This window comes from Bombina bombina, chromosome 1, assembly GCF_027579735.1.
Source record: "Bombina bombina isolate aBomBom1 chromosome 1, aBomBom1.pri, whole genome shotgun sequence".
Taxonomy (NCBI): Eukaryota; Metazoa; Chordata; class Amphibia; order Anura; family Bombinatoridae; genus Bombina; species Bombina bombina.
The window spans coordinates 1025389212-1025410439 of NC_069499.1; the positions used below are offsets into that span (position 1 = coordinate 1025389212).

Below are 21228 nucleotides of genomic sequence, written 5' to 3' on the forward strand. Positions count from 1 at the left end.
ATATGTGGACTTAAGTGGTTGGATGTGCACCAATACTATTTGTTGTTTTGTAATTATTTTGGTCACTTTGGTAGCACTCCCACAATGTGTGTGCTAAGATATAATAGGTTTTTTGTGTGGTGTGCGTAACCAAACCCCCTTGTTGTTGTATTTCTTGAATAGGGAGCTGACCAAATCCCCTTTGGTTAATGCACACCACCCAGCCCAGGTATGTTCCAGACAATGTGATTGTGGTATACATATAAAGCTAGGGAGTTTCATTCTGTGCAGACATGATTTGAGGCATAGTACTGCAGGGTGGGAATTCTGTATTTGAATATTAGAATTGAATGATTCAGCCCAGCAAAGCTAAAGTTAGTGTTAGGACTAGTCTATCGTGGGCCACCTTGCAAGTGGTGACTGGCTTAGCAGAATATGGCCATATTGTGTGACTAAGATCCCATCTTTATTTAAAAATTGAAAAGCATATTTAACAGGCAAAAACTTTTTGCAGCATAAATATATGTTAATAATATTGTGAGATATTGATCTCAATTTTATTTTAACTATTTTAAGAATATTTAGCAGACAAAAGTATATATAAATATGCTCTAAATATGTAGACATAAGTGGTTGGATGTGCACCAATACTATTTGATGTTTTGTAATTATTTTGGTCACATTGGTAGCACTCCCACAATGTGTGTGCTAAGATATAATAGGTTTTTTGTGTGGTGTGCTTAACCAAACCCCTTTGTTGTTGTATTTCATATATATATATATATATATATATATATATATATATATATATATATATATATATATATCCGTATCAAGAAGGGCACTCTCAGGATTTGTAAATTCAAATACAATAACTTTATTCGTACATCAACAAGGAATGGTTATCCGAGCCTTCATCAGGACATATTAAATCTGAAAACAAACACATAAATCAAAACAAATATAATAGACATTTATGTGAGGACAAACAACAGAACTACCCATCACTAACCTTTATATTCATAATTTAAAAACATTATCAGTTAAATTATTCATCCATACCACCCAAAGGGTGAATTTCTAGGTACCAGCATATACACTCATATGTGTGTGACCAATCACAAGTTCAAACACATGCCTACCCAGGCAACCTATTTAACAGACAAAAGCATCAGGGACCAATCAGACTTAACAACAACAAAAATTCAATAAATGAATTCTGAAACCTCAGAAAATTCATATGGCTCAAACTGCAAATAGTTAACACCCAGCCCTTAACCAAAGGCATATCTAAAATATAGCTACCCGGAGTGTCTTACGCAAGATGGTGATCAGAAACATTGTGATAATTAGATCAAACACACATATGGATAAAACATAATACAAGCGAACCAATTACATACAAGCAACCTGCTAACGCTCACGGCTGCCTCCTCAATGTACCTAATTTACTACAGCACACCGGCCATGTATCAAAAGAGTAAAGTCAAATATGAGCTGCACTGCCTGCAATAATTAAACCACATTGTATGAAATGTCTGAGCAGCGTTGGCTGCGTCTATATAAATATGCAATATGCGATAAAAAAAACCTCACACCAGTTGTCTCTCTCAGAGGTGCTCAAGTATGGCGCCAGACATAAGCGGGAAGAACTTACATTATTAAAGACCACCGTAAGTAGATAGAGATGAAATAACTTTCTATAATGCATCCACGGCACTAAACATGTATCCGGAAGAAATGTACTCTAAAAAAAACATACCATACACACCTACAAGTGGCGTTAATCCAAACAAAAGCACGAAACAAATGTCACAGGCCCATGAGAACACCAATCAAACAGCACCTAAGACCGGCTTCTTGACCAGGCTGTATTGGCAGATATGCCGCGAAAGATTGCAAAAAAAAATGAAAAACACCCGGTCCTCATAGTGGAGCCCGTACCAGAAACAAAGGCATGCAATTAACCAACCAATACAATGTATCAGACTTCAGTTTGGAAGAGACCTCCGTGGACAATCAACTGATAGCAACCAAAATCTCTAAGGGCAACTTTGCACATCAAATGGATACATATTAAGAGCAACACATAAAACCAGCAGGACGTGTTTGAGCTAATGTGAATTAAACGGCGCCTAAGCATAATAACTGCCGACCTGTCATAATGATAAAACACATGCATATAGACAGATGCATCAAATAGAATGCAAAAAGTGAAAAAATACTGCATACCTTCAAACGGCTGTAAAGCCAAACTCCCAGAGTGGAAAAAACGTGTGTAAAATCGATCACCTGTATGAGCTTAAATACAGGAAGCTATGTGTCAACTGTAGCAACCAATGAGCAATCCCAGAAACTTAACACCTACAGCTGATCAAGCTGTAACGCAAAGACGGAGAAATTAAATAAACACAGAGCCAATTAACCCCATAGCGCTCCATATCAATAATACTCAGTGGAGATATTAGTCAAATCAATTAGTTTATAATATAAGAGCACAAGACAAACTATCACCAACCCGACAATGTGCCAACACAACCCGCCTGCAAAGATGTCTCATAGTACAAGTCAGGCCTCCATACCATATACCAAGAGACTCAACAATATTAGACCACATATCACAATATATAGTTAGGCATGAATGAGGCACAAAAATGACAATCTGGAATAGATTAGATTGCAAGCATGTAAAAAAAAAAAGCGGCTGTATGATTTAGACTATGCTAAGCAGCATACCACATAAAGTGAGAATGCCCCAACAACAATAGATCAAAATATAAGTTCACTAGCCATTCCATCACCTGTCAAAAAAAATATACAAGTCACTCAGCTATGTGCCAAAGCAACCCACCAGCAGAACAATCTCATAGTGCAAGTATGGACTCCATACCACATGCAACTAAACACAGCCATGTCAAACCTATATCCCAATAAGTAGATAACCATGAATAAATCACATATACGTCACCCTAGAAAAGAATCCACAGCAAGCATTCAGCCACTGTCAGAAACAGCAGCTGTACAACTATGCCAGATAGTGAGCCACATAGAGAAAGAATATATCCCTATTGAAATAGGTTGGTGTGGGTGATACAAACAACAACTATCCACAAAACATCCACAAAACATACTCAGCGGAGATATTAGTCAAATCAATTAGTTTATAATATAAGAGCACAAGACAAACTATCACCAACCCGACAATGTGCCAACACAACCCGCCTGCAAAGATGTCTCATAGTACAAGTCAGGCCTCCATACCATATACCAAGAGACTCAAAAATATTAGACCACATATCACAATATATAGTTAGGCATGAATGAGGCACAAAAATGACAATCTGGAATAGATTAGATTGCAAGCATGTAAAAAAAAAAAAGCGGCTGTACGATTTAGACTATGCTAAGCAGCATACCACATAAAGTGAGAATGCCCCAACAACAATAGATCAAAATATAAGTTCACTAGCCATTCCATCACCTGTCAAAAAAAATATACAAGTCACTCAGCTATGTGCCAAAGCAACCCACCAGCAGAACAATCTCATAGTACAAGTATGGACTCCATACCACATGCAACTAAACACAGCCATGTCAAACCTATATCCCAATAAGTAGATAACCATGAATAAATCACATATACGTCACCCTAGAAAAGAATCCACAGCAAGCATTCAGCCACTGTCAGAAACAGCAGCTGTACAACTATGCCAGATAGTGAGCCACATAGAGAAAGAATATATCCCTATTGAAATAGGTTGGTGTGGGTGATACAAACAACAACTATCCACAAAACATGTAAAATACAAAGCATGGTGAATTTTAGTTACTTTAAACCAATAAATAAATTGGACAGGGTCTGTTTCATGCATAAAGATGGATTGTATGATTGTTGGATCAATAGAAAAGGGAATAGTCCAGTTGAGCATTTAGACCATGTGGGCTAAGAGTGTTTAGTCTGTAGATCCATTTTGATTCACATCTCAAAAGTTCATTGTTTCTATCCCCCCACATCTTAAAGGGGTAACCATATCAATGAGCATCACCTTTAATGAGGCAATGGGATGTTTATATTCCAAAAAATGTCTGGCCACCGGCTGATCCGAATGTCCATCTTTAAAGGCAGCCCGTATGGTACTTTTATGATTTGCAAGTCTCTCTCTGAATGTGGTGCTGGTCTTTCCAATGTAATAACGACCACATGGACAAGAGAGAAAATAGACAACAAACTGTGATGTGCAGGTTAGCCGGTGCCTAATCGTGTATGTTTTGGTGGAACTCGGATGATGAAATTTTTGTCCTGTTATCAAAGAGCTGCAGGTAACACAGCTACCACATTTATAGCAACCAGGTTTGGATATAGCTAGCCAAGTTTTACCACTGCGCCAAGGGTCTGTTTTCATCAGTAACGTCTTTAAGCTTGATCTACTCCTGTGAACAACTCTGGGCGGAGATGACTTGCCAAACGGAAGGGAATGATCGTCTCTAATAAGATGCCAATTATTCCTAAGAATGTTCACAACCTGCTTAGTAGCTGAAGTATAACTGGTAATGAAATTAATGGTTTTATCACCCCCCCCCATCTGTAGTTCTGGGGTTCCTGCATAGTAGTGAGGATTGGTTAAAACCCCCAACCTCATTTAGTATGTATGTGATCATCTTCAGACTATAGCCTCGTTCCAAAAACTTGTTTTTCATCGTTTCCAGTTTTATGTCTCTCTGTTCATATTCCGAGTTGTTGCGAATGACTCTCAGGAACTGGGACTTGATGATTTCCCTCTTGAGCTGCATAGGATGATAGCTGCTGCTTTGGGCTGGGCCACAGGCTAATGCTCCCCTAGTCATAACTAGAATCTCAAAATCTTAAAGGATTCAACAGCCAGAAATTTTCATATCCTCCACCTTTGATAGGCAGATTTGAGGTTACCACTGTTATATCTAGGGTTGCCACCTCAGCCATATTTTCCTGGACACTTATGGGTTACACATACTGCAGGGTGTGCAGGGAGGAACATGTATTGTGTTTCTGGACAGAACTATTCATATTCCTCCCTGCACACCCGGCAGCCTGTGTAACTTATAAGTGTTCTGTATTTTAAGGGACGGGTGGCAACCCTAGTTATATCCCTCAATATGTAAAGAGATATTAGATGTACAAATATATGAACTACATTTTAAGCACTGCAACCCATTTTTATTACTGCTTCTTTCTACTTATATTAAAATAGAAACAGGATTCACCATGTATTTTAGTTCCATCTGTTGCTGCATTACTTTTTATGCTGCCAACTGCTCTTTATAAAGTCCTGTTTAATTTCAGCTACCTACAGGTGGATGGAACAACCAATCAGATGTTCTGCCTGCCCCGTTTACTTACAAGAGAATATGCTCTGCACTAGACTCTAGGATCCTCTTAGACCAAAAATAAATTACCAGTGATTTATCTACATATAATTGTTTTTACTTGGCCAAATGATTATTCATTCCTGATAACATAGTAATGTCCCTGTGGTGTACAGACAAATATATATATAGGATTTTCATTCTTCTAAATCATTGTACACATGTTGCCTATAAAGTAATATTGAGAATATAAAATCAAACATCTGAAAATTCCTACCTAGATCAGCCACAGAATTTAGTTTGGTGAAGTGGAAAACTAGATAAAATGTGTTGGAGCTTAGAGGACAGCATTCTGGTTCCCAGGCTTTAGCAGAAGGCTGGAACAGACGTACAGTATATGCTACGCATCTAAAGTGTACTGCAGAACATTTGTAACATTTCATCTGCAACCTTTAAACATAAACTTTAAAAAGAACAAAGCGAATATTCACTTAAAGGGACACTGAACCCAATTTTTTTCATTTGGGATTCAGATAGAGCATGCAATTTTAAGCAACTTTCTAATTTACTCCTATTATCAAATTTTCTTCATTCTCTTGGTATCTTTATTTGAAATGCAAGAATGCCGGCCCATTTTTGGTGAACAACCTGGGTTGTTCTTACTGATTAATGGATAAATTCATCCACCAATAAAAAAGTGCTGTCCACAGTTCTGAACCAAAAAAGCTTAGATGCCTCCTTTTTCAAATAAAGATAGCAAGACAATGAAGAAAAATTAATAATAGGAGTAAATTAGAAAGTTGCTTAAATTTGCCTGCTCTATCTGAATCACGAAAGAAAAAAAATTGGGTTTAGTGTCCCTTTAACTTTAAATAAATAAATACAATTTCTGATTTACCCACATCTAATTAACTACCAGAACAGGGGATTAACAGTGAGGCTAAAGTTAGGTTGGGATGCTATAATATGCATACATGTCAATTAAAGCTGTTTGCATTGCTTATATGTATTTTTTATATTATTCTAATGGGACTTTTAATGTATACAGTACTTGTGTTAGCAGGATATACAGAGCAGTGAAAGATGTAGTTTTATGTACACATTTTATTATAATCTTGGTTGCATTTTTACAGCCCTGCAGAAGGGAATGACTATTCTGAAGGAGCAACTCTCTAAATTAAGCCTACCAGATATCACTGGCACTTACAAGGCTTTTTTGGGAAATATACATTACTCATTCTCCAGGTGAGTAGAACGTGTTACCATGTATGCATTTTTATACAATTTTAAATAGTTTTAAAATGAATATCTAAAACATCCAGACATTCAACAGCAATCATGTATGAACTTTATGTTGTTTGAATTGTAGTCGTGTACAAGTTTCAAAATATAAAAGTGTGACTTCAGACACAAAAGTAGAACTTTAACTTTCATGATTCAGATAAGGGGGCATATTTATCAAGCTAAAGACCGCTGCTCCATAACCTGTCTGCCTGCTCTGAGGCGGCGGACAGAAATCGACAGAAATCAATCCGATCGAATACGATCAGGTTGATTGACACCCCCTGCTAGAATCTGCAGGGGGCTGCATTGCGTCAGCAGTTCACAAGAACTGCTGGTGCAATGATAAATGTTGACAGCGTATGCCCCAGAGAATGCAATTTTTTAAAAAAAAATCTTTCCAATTTACTTTATTCTTTTGGCATCTTTTTTAAAAGATCATATAATACTTAGGTAGGCTCAGGAGCTTATATGTGCCTGGAGCACTCTTCAAATTTACTTTGTTCTCTTGGTATCTTTTGTTGAAGAGCACAACATACTTATGTAGGCTCAGGAGCTTGTATGTGTCTGGAGCACTCTGAAAATCTGCTGCCATATAGTGCTGAAGACATCGGCATGCTCCTAAGCCTACTTATGCTCTTCCACAAACGATGAGAGAGGACAAATTCAAATTGATTACAGAATTGCATTTGATTTTTTTCAATTGCATTCTCTATGTGAATCATGAACATTTAGTTTTGACTTTGACGTCCCTTTAGTGGGACCTGAGTATACACAAAAACAAAAAGATAAATAAAAAGTTATGCAATCAGCCAATACAGGCAAAAAATGATTTTAATCATTTAAAGGGAGATGAAACCGTTGAGTACAACTACAGTAGCAGGCTACTACTCACAATACTATGGTATTTCCTCCTGTAGCTGCCGCTCTTTATAAAGCCATTCTATTATTCTAACTCATTACAGAATCCAGCTGGTAAAGCTCTGCATTTTATACTGGGCGCCGCCATCTTGTAGCATCATGTGACAGAAGCAGTGCACTTTCACAGATCTGTGATGTTGCTGGCTTTTTGACATATGTACCTTGCACTTCAGTTGAGCTCACATAATACAGAGTGGAAATGGTAAATTTTTGCAATTTTATGCACAGTTTATAAGTTAAATAACAAATATAAGCTTCAAGATGGCGACGCCCAGTGTAAAAATGCAGAGATTCACTAACTGATACTTGTAAGGGGTTAAAATAAGAGAACGACTTTTAAGAAACCTGCAGGCACAGGAGGAAAAACAATATCATGGTGAGTAGTAACCATGCTACTGTAGTTGTACCCAGCAGTTTTATTTACCGGTAAAACTATTGAAATAAAAAAAGTAAATACTGCTTGAAAAGTGCTTTTTTATGGATTGGATAAAGTTTTCTAAAGGTTAAAGGTAAATGATTATAAATTAGGCAAATCCAAAAAGTATGTGAAAATCGTTGTTAAAAGTGTTTCTGGTGCATTGGAATACAACTGGTGTCTCTGGTGCATTGGAATACAACTGGTGATTCTGGTGAATTGGAATACAACTAGTGTTTCTGCTGCATTGGAATGCAACTGGTGTTTCTGCTGCATTAGAATACAACTTGTGCTTCTGGTGCATTGGAATACAACTGGTGTTTCTGGGGCATTGGAATACAACTGGTGTTTCTGGCGCATTGGAATACAACTGGTGTTTCAGTTGCATTGGAATACGACCGGTGTTTCGGGTGCATTAGAATACAAATGGTGTTTCTGGTTTATTAGAATAAAACTAGTGTTTCTGGTGCATTAGAATACAACTGGTGTTTCTAGTGCATTACAATACAACTGGTGTTTCTGACGCATTAGAATACAACTGGTGTTTCTGGTTTATTGGAATACAACTGGTGTTTCTGGTGCATTAGAATACAACTGTTGTTTCTGATTTATTAGAATGCAACTGGTATTTCTGGTGGATTAGAATACAACTGGTGTTTCTGCTTCATTGGAATACAACTGGTGTTTCTGGTGGATTGGAATACAACTGGTGTTTATGTGCATTAGAATACAACTGGTGTTTCTGTGCATTCGAATACAACTGGTGTTCCTGGTGCATTAGAATACAATTGGTGTTTCTGCTGCATTGGAATACAATTGGTGTTTCTGCTGCATTTGAATACAACTGGTGTTTCTGGTACATTAGAATACAACTGGTGTTTCTGGGGCATTGAAATACAACTGGTGTTTCTATTGCATTGTAATACATTTTATGTTTCTGGTGCATTAGAATACAACTGGTGTTTCTGGTGCATTAGAGTTCAACTGGTGTTTCTGGTGCATTAGAGTTCAACTGGTGTTTCTGGTTTATTGGAATACAACTGGTGTTTCTGGTGGATTAGAATACAACTGGTGTTTCTGGTGCATTAGAATACAACTGGTGTTTCTGGTTTATTGGAATGCAACTAGTGTTTCTGGTGGATTCAAATACAACTGGTGTTTCTGGTGCATTAGAATACAACTGGTGTTTCTTGTACATTGGAATACAACTGGTATTTCTGCTGCATTAGAATACAACTGGTGTTTCTGGTGCATTAGAACACATCTGGTGTTTCTGGGGCATTGGAATACAACTGGTGTTTTTGGTGAATTTAAATACAACTGGTGTTTCTGGTGCATTGAAATACAACTGGTTAGGATTATTGTGCATATTTATCAACCATCTTAGAAAAGATTGACCCCTATATAAAGGAACAGTACATGACTTACATTTATATTCTCCTTTGTGTTTTTACAAGCTGAATAATTTAGTAAAACTCTTGCTAAGGGCTATGAAATCATTAATGATTTGTTTTTTTCACTTAAAGCTTAGTGATATCCAGTTTCCAGCAGTCTAACTCACAAGTAAGTCTAGTCCCAGGAGTTGGCCTGAAGCTTACCATATTGGGGTCTTTTATTCAGGTGGATGGGCAAAAGAAGATACGTTTCTCATTTCTGTAAGTATTATTTATGCAGTGTAATAATACAAATCTAGGATCCTTAAAAAATCTTTGTAATTTTAAAACATATTTCTACAGTTATGGCGTTTTTGCCATTAATTGTGTTGTGTTTCAACGCATGATATCTCACATGTCAAAGGTGTCCAACTAGCAGTGCCGAAAAACATACCAACTAGAGAATTTTGAAATCATAATTGTTAAATGGTGTACCCAAACCCCCTTTTTGAGAATAACATCCACATATGGCTTCGATATGTGGATGATATCTTCATGATATGGGAAGGCAATGTTGAGAGCTTGAAAGAATTTGTCTCTGCTCTAAATTCGAATAACAAGAACATTTCTCTTACTGTGCAATACAGTAAGGTTGAACTAGCCTTCCTTGATATAAAAGTCAGGGTGGAAAGTGGAACCCTTGTAACCGAGAATTATAGAAAACATATGGCTACAAACAGTCTCCTCTTGGCCTCAACCCATCACCCAATCCATCTTAAGAGAAGCATCCCTAGAGGACAATTTCTAAGATTATGTAGGAACTGTTCCTCTAGAGAAAAATATTTGAAACATGCGGCAGTGATGGAGCAACACTTTGTGGAAAGAGGCTACTCAAAAAAGATTGTAAAGGGGGCAAAATACGATGCAGCACGTACTAATAGGGACAATTTACTATTTCCAAAAGAGAAAGATAAAACTTCCACAATTAGATTCATTACTGAATATCATTGCCAATGGAATGGCCTTAAGCAAATTCTTGCTAGGAATTGGAACACTCTGTTGAGTGATGAAAATGTAGCCCGTGAGGTAAGGGACCACCTAGGCTTGACAGCAAGAAGGGCCCCTAGTTTGCAGGACAAATTGGTGAGAAGCCAGTTCATGTCCCAACCTAAAGGACAAAACTCAGAACAAACGTGTGGGCAACCACCCATGTGGAAAGTGTGTTGCATGCAGATATATGGTAAAAACAAGAGAATTTGCAGCAAATAACGGCAAGGTTTATAAACTTAAACATGCTTTTCTGTTCATGTCCCCGATATTGTGTGGGTAAAACTTAAAGAATGATCGAAGACCGCATAAATGAACATCGTGATGACATAAAAAATACTAATCAAAAAAGCAATGTGGCAAAGCATTTTGAAGAATTTCATACCAGCAATCCTGACTCTCTCCGGTTCATAGGCATTGACAGAGGTATTGTTAATGGTAGAGGAGGTGACAATGATAAGATACTCCTCAGAAAAGAATGTAGATGGATATCTACATTAGGCACTCAGCTTCCAAATGGGCTGAATGACAAGCTTGACATGGCTTGCTTCCTTTAGAAAGCAATTTCCATCTGACAATATAACTAATTTTTGACAGTTCTCTTCCGCCATTCTTGGCTTATGATGAGCATATGTAGATATTCTGGGGCATTAGTCAATATACATATTATTCTTATGGATCTTTCACCTTTCGGTAGGGGCGGTCATAGCTATTCAGTACAAAAGAGACTGTTTCTTACCTGATTCATACGCCCTGACGAAGCCCCGCTTTTTCCAATAGACGAGGGGGTGAAACGCACGTCGGCATCAGCTGACTGGAACACAGGATGCTCAGTACCTTCCACAATACCGCTTGAATGTAGAGCGGTTTGTTTGGAGCGGCATTCGGTAAAGCTTCAAGTCCGGATAATACACAGATGAATACTGGGGATCATGGTCTTCGACTTCAGCAGCAATTATTCAGAACAATGAAGGTGTAGTATTGTGTGACACCTTAGCCATCAAGTAAGCAGTACAAGAATACAGTTGATACCTTACAGCCACAAAAACGCCTATCAAGGCGTCGTTCTTTGCATCTGCAATAAACACTTGTTTGCAAGTAAAATAGGAGAACTCTTTATGTTTCCTTCAACGCTTTAACTTGCACGTTTTTTACAAGGAACTTGATACAGATATCCATGGGACTCTTTTTACCTATAATGTTGTTTCTTGATTATGCAATAGATGGTTTTATGGATTTGGGAAATCACTATTTGGCACAGCAGTTATGAAGCAGCGGTCACAAAGACTGCTGCTCCATAACCCTGTCAACCTGCTCTGAGCTGGCGAACAGACATCACCGGAAATTCAACCCGATCAAGTACGATCGGGTTGATTGACACCTCCCTGATTGGCCGCAAGTCTGCAGGGGGCTGCGTTGCACCAGCAGCTCTTGTGATCTGTTGGTGCAATGCTGAATACGGATAGCGTATTGCTCTCTGCATTCAGTGAGGTCTTGCAGACCTTATCTGCACTGCCGGATCAGGTCTGCAAGACCATTGTTAAATAGAGGCCATAGAGTAATCTATTCCTACAACTTGGATTCCAACATATTACCTGCCCAGACTGTGCCCTTTTATACTTCTATGGGGGTCTGTGAGCAGCAGGGTGTAGTTGTGTGGACCACTTTTTTACTCTATACATAAATTGATTTTCATGCTCTGATTGTATATATAGCATGTTTATTGTTTATAATCTGTTGACACTGTATTTATTACTGCCTTGCATATAGGGTGCAATATTGGAAACCTAGATCCCCTATTGGTAATCTGCCCAGGTCTTATCCTCCACTTATGTTTTTTGGGGGTCCTGTGAGCAGTTGGGTGTGGATTTCCTATACACATCTTTATAAGCTCCATTAAACTGTTGCTTAGATATGTATTTGAAGGTACTTTGCTTTCCTGACCGGTAGGGTTCTTATTGTTTTGTGAAACATATGTGAATATTTTTATCATTACTCTACCAGACACTTTGGGTGGTTTAGGTTGCATTAGCCCACGCACTAGACTATAATTGCCTTGTTCATTTTACAGGGGATGTAGTGTGTCTATTTAACAAATTTTCTGTACCAATAAATTTATATTTTGTTTACTATAGAGCTGTGTATCCCTTTGCAAAAGATTGCCGAATTCCCTGTCTTTTTGAAGCAAAATACCTGTTTTGTTTCTTCCTTACTCATACATGTTCTTGATATAGATATAAAAATAAAATGCACTCATTAAGGCCTACTTATCAAGCCGTCAACTTTCTTGCATTCAACGGCACCAATACGCTCGCCTGACATCGCCTAACATCGTGGCCGCGGACCTGAATACGCTCTCCTTATTTATTAAAAAAGCTGTCAAAAAAGCTGCACACCAAGTACGGGGCGATGAGCAGTGGACTGTTGTTAACTAACAGTCATCGATCTCTCTGCTATATGGCTTTTTACCAGCTTTATTTATATACTGTCACTAAACACCGCCACTATACTAAACTGTTTAACTCCTATCCTGCCGCTCCCCGACCCTGCCACAACTTTAATAAAGGTATTAACCCCTATCCTGCCGCTCCCGGACCCCGCCGCAACAAAATAAAGTTATTAACCCCTATCCCGCGGCTCTTGGAGCCCACCGCAACTCTAATAAATGTATTAACCCCTATCCCGCCGCTCCCAGACCTCTCTACAACTAAATAAAGTTATTAACCCCTATCCTGCTGCTCCCAGACACCGCGGCAAATCTAATAAACTTATTAAACCCTATTCCGCCGCTCCCGGACCCTGCCGCAACTAACTAAAAGTATTAACCCCTAAACCTCTGACCTCCCACATCACTACCACTTACTAAACCTATTAACCCCTAAACCACCAGCCCCCCACATTGCCATAAACTAAATTAACCTATTAACCCCTAAACCTAACAACCCGCAAACTTTATATTAAATATTAACTCATCCCTATCTTATAATAAATTAAAACTTACCTTGAGATTTAAATTAAACTATATTAAACTAATAATTAACCTACCCTAACTATTATACTAAAATTACATTAAACTATATTAAACTAATAATTAATTTACCCTAAGTATTAAACCCTAAACCCCCTGGCCTCCCACATGACTACCACTTACTAAACCTATTGCCCCCTAAACCGCCAGCCCGCCATAAACTAAATTAAACTATTAACCCCTAAACCTAACAACCCAATAACATTACATTAAAATTACAACATCCCTATCTTATAATAAATTTAAACTTACCTTTAGATTTAAATTAAACTATATTAAACTAATAATTAATCTACCCTAACTATTATATTAAATTACATTAAACTATATTAAACTGTTAATTAATTTACCCTAACTATTATACTAAAATTACATTAAACTATATTAAACTAATAATTAATCTACCCTAACTATTATACTAAAATTAAATTAAACTATATTAAACTAATAATTAATCTACCCTAACTATTATACTAAAATTAAATTAAACTACATTAAACTAATAATTAATCTACCCTAACTATTATACTAAAATTAAATTAAACTATATTAAACTCATAATTAATCTAACCATACTGCTATACTAAAATTACATTAAACTACAAATTAAATTAAATATATTATATATTTAAAAACCTAAAACTACTCAAATAATTTAAATCTACTATTAAAAATTACAAAGTTGCAAAAAACTAACAACTAAGTTACAAAAAATAACTAACACTAAGTTACAATAAAAATAAACACTAAGTTACACAAAATAAAAAATAAATTATCAAATATTTAACCCTTTAGTGACAGGGTGAAAGTGCCTACATCGGAACACCTGTTCCGATGTAGACAAATTGAAACTACGCGATCGTGCATACGATCGCGAGATTTCAATTATTGGATCTCATCTGGGGGGCGTCCCTACAACTCTAGGAACGCCCTCCAGACCGCGATCAAGTCCTAGAAGCACAGAAGGCTTCAGGACAGCCGTTTGTTATGACGTTCTATTCCGTCATAACGGCTTTAAAGCCCAGTGTAATTAGGACGGAATAGAACGGCATAACGGTGTTAAAAGGTTAAACTAATTACACATAATCTAAGAGCTCTATGAAAATAAAAAGCCCCCCCAAAATAAATAAAACCCTAGCCTATAATAAACTACCAATGGACCTTAAAAGGGCCTTTTGCGGGGCATTGCCCCAAAGAAATCAGCTCTTTTACCTGTAAATAAAAAATGCCAATACCCCCCTACAGTAAAACCCACCACCCACACAACCAAACCCCCCAAATAAAAACCGAATCTAAAAAACCTAAGCTCCCCATTGCCCTGAAAAGGGCATTTGTATGGGCATTGCCCTTAAAAGGGTATTTGGCTCTTTTTCAAAAGCCCAAACCCTAATCTAAAATTAAAACCCACCCAATAAACCCTTAAAAAAGCCTAACACTAACCCCCGAAGATCCACTTACAGTTTCTGAAGAGCCGACATCCATCCTCAACGAAGTGGCAGAAGTCCTAATCGAAGCCAGCAGAAGTCTTCATCCAAGCGGGCTGACGTCTTCATCCAACCAGGCAGAAGTCTTCATCCAGACGGCATCTTCTATCTTCATCCACCCGGAGCGGGCGGCTCCATCTTCAAGACATCCAGCGCGGAGCATCCTCTTCTTTCAATGTCTTCTTTACAATGAGGTTTGCCTTTAAATGACCTCATCCAAGATGGCGTCCATTAGATTCCAATTGGCTGATAGAATTCTATCAGCCAATCGAAATCTAAGGGACGCCATCTTGAATGACATAATTTAAAGGAACCTTCATTTGGAAGAAGACGTCGTAAGAAGAGGATGCTCCGCGTCGGATGTCTTGAAGATGGAGCCGCTCCGAGCCAGATGGATGAAGATAGAAGATGCCGTCTGGATGAAGACGTCTGCCCGGTTGGATGAAGATGTCGGCCAGCTTGGATGAAGACTTCTGCCGGCTTTGATGAGGACTTCTGCTGCTTCGTTGAGGATGGATGTCAGCTCTTCAGAAACTGTAAGTGGATCTTTGGGGGGTTAGTGTTAGACTTTTTTAAGGGTTTATTGGTGGGTTTTAATTTTAGATTAGGGTTTGGGCTTTTGAAAAAGAGCTAAATGCCCTTTTAATGGCAATGCCCATACAAATGCCCTTTTCAGGGCAATGGGGAGCTTAGGTTTTTCAGATTAGGTTTTTATTTGGGGGGTTTGGTTGTGTGGGTGGTGGATTTTACTGTTGGGGGGTTATTTGTATTTTTTATTTATAGGTAAAAGAGCTGATTTCTTTGGGGCAATGCCCCGCAAAAGGCCCATTTAAGGGCCATTGGTAGTTTATTGTAGGCTAGGGTTTTTTTATTTTGGGGGGCTTTTTATTTTTATAGGGCTCTTAGATTATGTGTAATTAGTGTAAATATTTGATAATTTATTTTTTTAGTTTTTTTGTCACTTTATAATTTTTAATAGTAGATTTAAATTATTTGAATATGGTTAGGTTTTTAAATATGTGATATAGTTAATTTAATTTGTAGTTTAATGTAATTTTAGTATAACAGTTAGGGTAGATTAATTATTAGTTTAATATAGTTTAATGTAATTTTAGTATAATAGTTAGGGTAAATTAATTAACAGTTTAATATAGTTTAATGTAATTTAATATAATAATTAAGGTAGATTAATTATTAGTTTAATGTAGTTTAATTTAAATCTAAAGGTAAGTTTAAATTTATTATAAGATAGGGATGTTGTAATTTTAATGTAATGTTAGCGGGTTGTTAGGTTTAGGGGTTAATAGTTTAATTTAGTTTATGGCGGGCTGGCGGTTTAGGGGGCAATAGGTTTAGTAAGTGGTAGTCATGTGGGGGCCAGGGGTTTAGGGGTTAATACATTTATTTAGTTGTGGTGGGCTCCGGGAGCGTCGGGATAGGGGTTAATAACATTATGTAGGTTGCGGTGGGCTCCGGCAGCGGCAGGATAGGGGTTAATAACATTATGTAGGTGGCAGCGGGGTCCGGGAGTGGCGGAATAGGGGTTAATAACTTTATGTAGGTGGTGGCGGTGTTGGGGTGGCAGATTAGGGGTTAATAAGTATAATTTAAGTGGCGGCGGTGTAGGGGGCGGCAGATTAGGGGTTAATAAGTATAATGTAGGTGGCGGCGGTGTAGGGAGTGGTGGAATAGGGGTTAATACTATTATGTAGGTTGCGGTGATGTCGGGCGGCAGATTAGGGGTTAATAAGTAGAATGTAGGTGGCTGGGGTGTGTTGGGTGGCAGATTAGGGGTGTTTAAACTCGGGGTACATGTTAGGGTGTTAGGTGTAAACATAACTTTTATTCTCCGATAGGAATCAAAGAGATATAGGGCAGCAGCAAACATGAGCTTTCGCTGCTTTAAAACTTCCATTGATTCCTATGGCATCCACGGCCTCCAGGGTGGTGGATTGAAAACCAGGTACCCTGGGCCAGAATACTGGCGAGCGTACCTGTTAGAAGTTTGTTAACTAGCAAAAGTTGTCAGATAGTGCCGAATTTGCATTCGGAACATCTGTAATGATGTAAATATCGATCTGTGTCGGACTGAGACCGGCGGATCGTATGTTACGTCATAGATTTCAACTTTTGCCGGTCTGTAGGCTTTGATAAATAAGGGGAATCAGGCGTGCCACAATTACGCTGCAGAATTCCAGCGTATTTGCGGTTGATGGATTGATAAATATGCCTCATTGTCTTGATTGGAGATAGATGAATTACCTTCAAATGTTTGCAGAAAGGGATCTTTAAATGTATGTTTACAGAGAGCCCGTAGGATTGCTTGTTGCAGTAAAATCTGTGTGAGAAAAAGGTCCTTTTTTTATTACTGTTTTATTATAATTATTTTCTACAGTGTAGGATTACCCGTTTACCTTCCCACCTCTCTGAATTATCCTAAAAAGCTCTCTAACCCCCCCCTGTGATAACCGCTATCAGTGGGACCCTAGTTTAGGGTAGTATCACAAGTGTTATATCCTGCCTATACTCAGATTTTGGAAGTCTCTAAGTTTTGTGTGAAATTGTATTAAATATATCTCCATAGAGACTTTTTCTGATCTTTTTATAACCCGGCTCATCTTTGATTATTAATCATGGCTGCATATAATGATAAAAGTAGGAGGGAGAGATTTGAACAACTTTTTAAACGCACAGACACAGAAGAAAATAAACTAGAATTGGGAACTTTATATTCTAATAAAGAGAAAATTCATGTCAAAGAACTCAAACTTTGGTGGGACATAGAATTTCTGGAACACTATCTTTCTAGAGGAAAAGAAGATCCCTAGGGGATTAAGAATGAAAAAATTCCCAGCATTTCATAAATATTTTCCAGAATTCATGATTACTTGGAACCAGTCCCTGACTGAATGCTCTCTCAAATTAATGCCAAAATTGGTAAAAATTAAAAAGGAGCAAAGAGATGGTATATTATCAGAAATTGAAAGTCTGGATAAAGAACTTGAGAGATTCAAGGATGATGAAAAGACAATACCATTCCAGAAACAACTAGATGAAACACTGGATAAATTAAACACAGAATTATCTGATAACAAATATAAAAAGAATGAAAGAGACGCAAAGGATTACGACTTAGGCATAGTATACAGCTGGAATACTGAGAGGAGGGCAAAGAGGAGGTCATTTAATAAAAATGCAAGCAAGAATAAAAACCAGAAAAAAGTAAAATTTTCTAGTTTTGAAAGTACAGCTGGTTTAAGTGACACAAGTTCAACGTCAGCATCGACTTCCACTATGCCTATAAATAACGTGCCCACAACTTCTACACCAATTAGAGCATCCACAAATTCAGATGTGACATTAGGAGCAAGATCAAAAAATGGGGTAACATTTATGGATCAGCAAAAAGGAAAAAACAAAGAAAATCAGGAGGAAGCCCCACTAATGGGAGGAGCAACACCAAGATACCCAAGCCGCACGACACAGTGGAAAAAGAAGAACAACAAGGGAGACAAATAATCAATCTGTCTTCCAGGACTCTAGAACAGTGTGAAATCTTCGTTCTTTCAAAGGGACTTGGTTTTTCACCTACCAGGGACTTTGAACTTTTTGACACTATTCTAGATGTCAATAGCTTTGTCCGTAAAATAACTCTTACTAAGCATTTTAAAAATCTAAATGTGACGGACCCACTCTGTGACTCACAAGGAGACACACAGGTCTTGAGTGACAATTGTGACTTTGTGGACCTTTGTGAGTTACAGGGTGAGAATGGTAACATTGACAGTTCTAATCAACAGCCTATCAAAGAGTCTAAACCAAGTACTTTTTACCCTGTACATGCACGTAATGACATAATAGAGTTATTTCACTCAGTTATGGAACAAGATCTCATCGCTTTGTCTGAAAAAGTGAGCAAAGGTGATAGTTTGGGCCGTAATAGGCATAACAACCTAAGTAAAAAAGAAACATATGCGTTAACTAGACTGAAAAGTTACAGTGATATTGTAATTGTTGATTCTGATAAGGGAGGCTCAATTGTGATTCTTAATCAGATATATTATCTTAAAGAAGCCTATAGACAATTGGGAGATTGTTATACCTATAAGAAATTAACGTTTAATCCAACTTCCAAATTCCAACATGAGTTAAAACATTTGCTAGATGTAGGTGTAGAATGCTCAGTACTCACAACAAAAACTAGTGACTACATTTATGTAGAACACCCCAGGACACCTGTATTTAAGTACTTACCCAAAGTACACAAGTCCCTTGTTGATCCCCGGGGAGACCAATAATTTATGCTATTGGCTCCCTGGGGGAGAAACTGGGACAATGGGTTGATGCACAATTGCAACCGATAGTACAGTCTTTGCCAGGTTTCTTAAGAGACACCAAGCATTTGTTGAGACTTACATGATTTCCAATGGAAAGAGGGATTTATGTTTGTTACTATAGATGCAGTGTCTCTTTATTCCTGCATCCCCCATTCCCTTGGAATTGACTAAGAAAATTTTGAATAGGTACTCTAGATACAACACTGAATTAATTGATTTCATTCTACAAGCAATTGATTTTCTCCTGAATCAGAATTATTTTATTTTCAATGGAGATTTCTTTATACAGCTCAGAGGAACAGTGATGGGGGCGAAAATTGGCCCCCTCTTATGCCAATTTTTTTCTTGCATACTTTGAGCTTTTGAGAATCTTCAGTGATAATAATCATTACAAGAACAATATCAAACTATATACTAGATATATAGATGGCATTTTACTAATCTGGGGAGGTACTATTGAAGAACTAAGTGACTTTGTGGAATATTTGAATCACAATGATGATAACTTGAAATTCACATATAATGTTTCTGATATAAGTATACCATACCTTGATGTATTAATCAAACATTCAGGACAGCGTCTAGTTACTGAGGTCTATAGAAAAGAAGTCACAGGTAACACCATACTCAGAGCAGACTCCCTACATCCCAAACACTTAAAAAAAGGGATTCCCAAAGGCCAATACATTCGACTCAGACGTAACTGCACCAGTCTGGAAGATTATTGGAAACATGCCAATGACTTGACTTCCAGACTTGTGGATAGAGGCTATGAGCCAGACTCATTGAAAGAAATATCCCTATTAGTATCGATATTTGAAAGGGATAGTTTACTGAGGGACAGAAATCCCAGGGATAATACCAACAGTAACCGTCAACAGAGAGGGGTAAATTCCATTACCAAATATAGCAATCAGTTTAATGAAATTTGTAACATCATTAAAACCAGAATGCCCCTTTTAGAAAGAGATGTAGATTTAAGATTGATATCCAATAACTGTAATTTTATATCACGGAGATCAGATACTATAGGAGATAGAGTAAGAAAAAACTTTAGCTCTACTCTACTAAATCCGGTTGGCTATCTAGGAACCGGGGTTTCTATAACTGTGGGGGCAGACCCTGTAAATGCTGCAATTATGCATTAGTGGGAGATAGTTTCACTTCAACCAATACTGGTAAAATTTACAGAATCAAGGAACGTTTAAACTGTAATTCTATTTTTACAATTTATCTTATTACTTGCACTTTCTTTTATTTATTTTATCATATTTCTTTTGTGGATTAGTTCAGATGATGGAACTTTTAATGTGAAAATGGAGGACCTCACAATTTCTATAGTGTTAAAATTGGGAAATGATGGGCAAGGAAGGCCAACTGCTCTCTCCTCTGACTGCAGCAGCCACATCAAGGATCTCAAAGTGCAAATGCCTGGGAAATTTGGGTAAGTTATTTGCTCATGTAACATTGTATTTTCTAGATTTTATAGACACTACAAATAAAAGGCTGATCACAAGCCTTTAGATAAATGTATCTAATGATTACCAACAGAAAAAAAAATGAAAGGGATATGATCCCCACAAATTTTATTTCATGATTCAGATAGAGAATACAATTTTAAACAACTTTCCAGTGTACTCCTATTTTGTAATTTGCTTCATTCTCTTGATATCCGTTGTTGAATAAACAACAATGCATTGCACATGGATGAGCCAGTAATATGAGGCATATATGTGCAGTCACCAATCAGCATTTTCTGGGCCTATCTAGGTATACTTTTCAACAACTGATACTAAGAGAATGAAGCAAATTAGATAATAGAAGTAAATTGGAAAGATATTTAAAATGGCATGCTCTCTCTAGTCTAAACCATGAAAAAAAAACATTTGAGTTTCATGTCCCTTTAAAGTTTATGGGGATTTTTGTGGATAAACAATTTGATAAACTTTTATAAAGGATTGAGATAAACCAAAAAGGTTCCATAAAATAACATAGAAAGTTGCACTTTTAGAGCATGCTT

General features: G+C 37.4%; 1 protein-coding gene across 1 annotated transcript in view; it reads left to right on the top strand.

Annotated features, from left to right (window-relative positions):
* The window catches only part of LOC128662611 (bactericidal permeability-increasing protein-like), a 75873-nt gene that overhangs the window by 16056 nt on the left and 38589 nt on the right, over positions 1 to 21228 (top strand). Inside the window, exons 2-4 of the mRNA XM_053716444.1 lie at positions 6456 to 6567; positions 9466 to 9594; positions 20497 to 20652. Of these exons, the coding sequence (XP_053572419.1) occupies positions 6456 to 6567; positions 9466 to 9594; positions 20497 to 20652 (397 nt within the window). The remainder of the gene's footprint in view (positions 1 to 6455; positions 6568 to 9465; positions 9595 to 20496; positions 20653 to 21228) is intronic.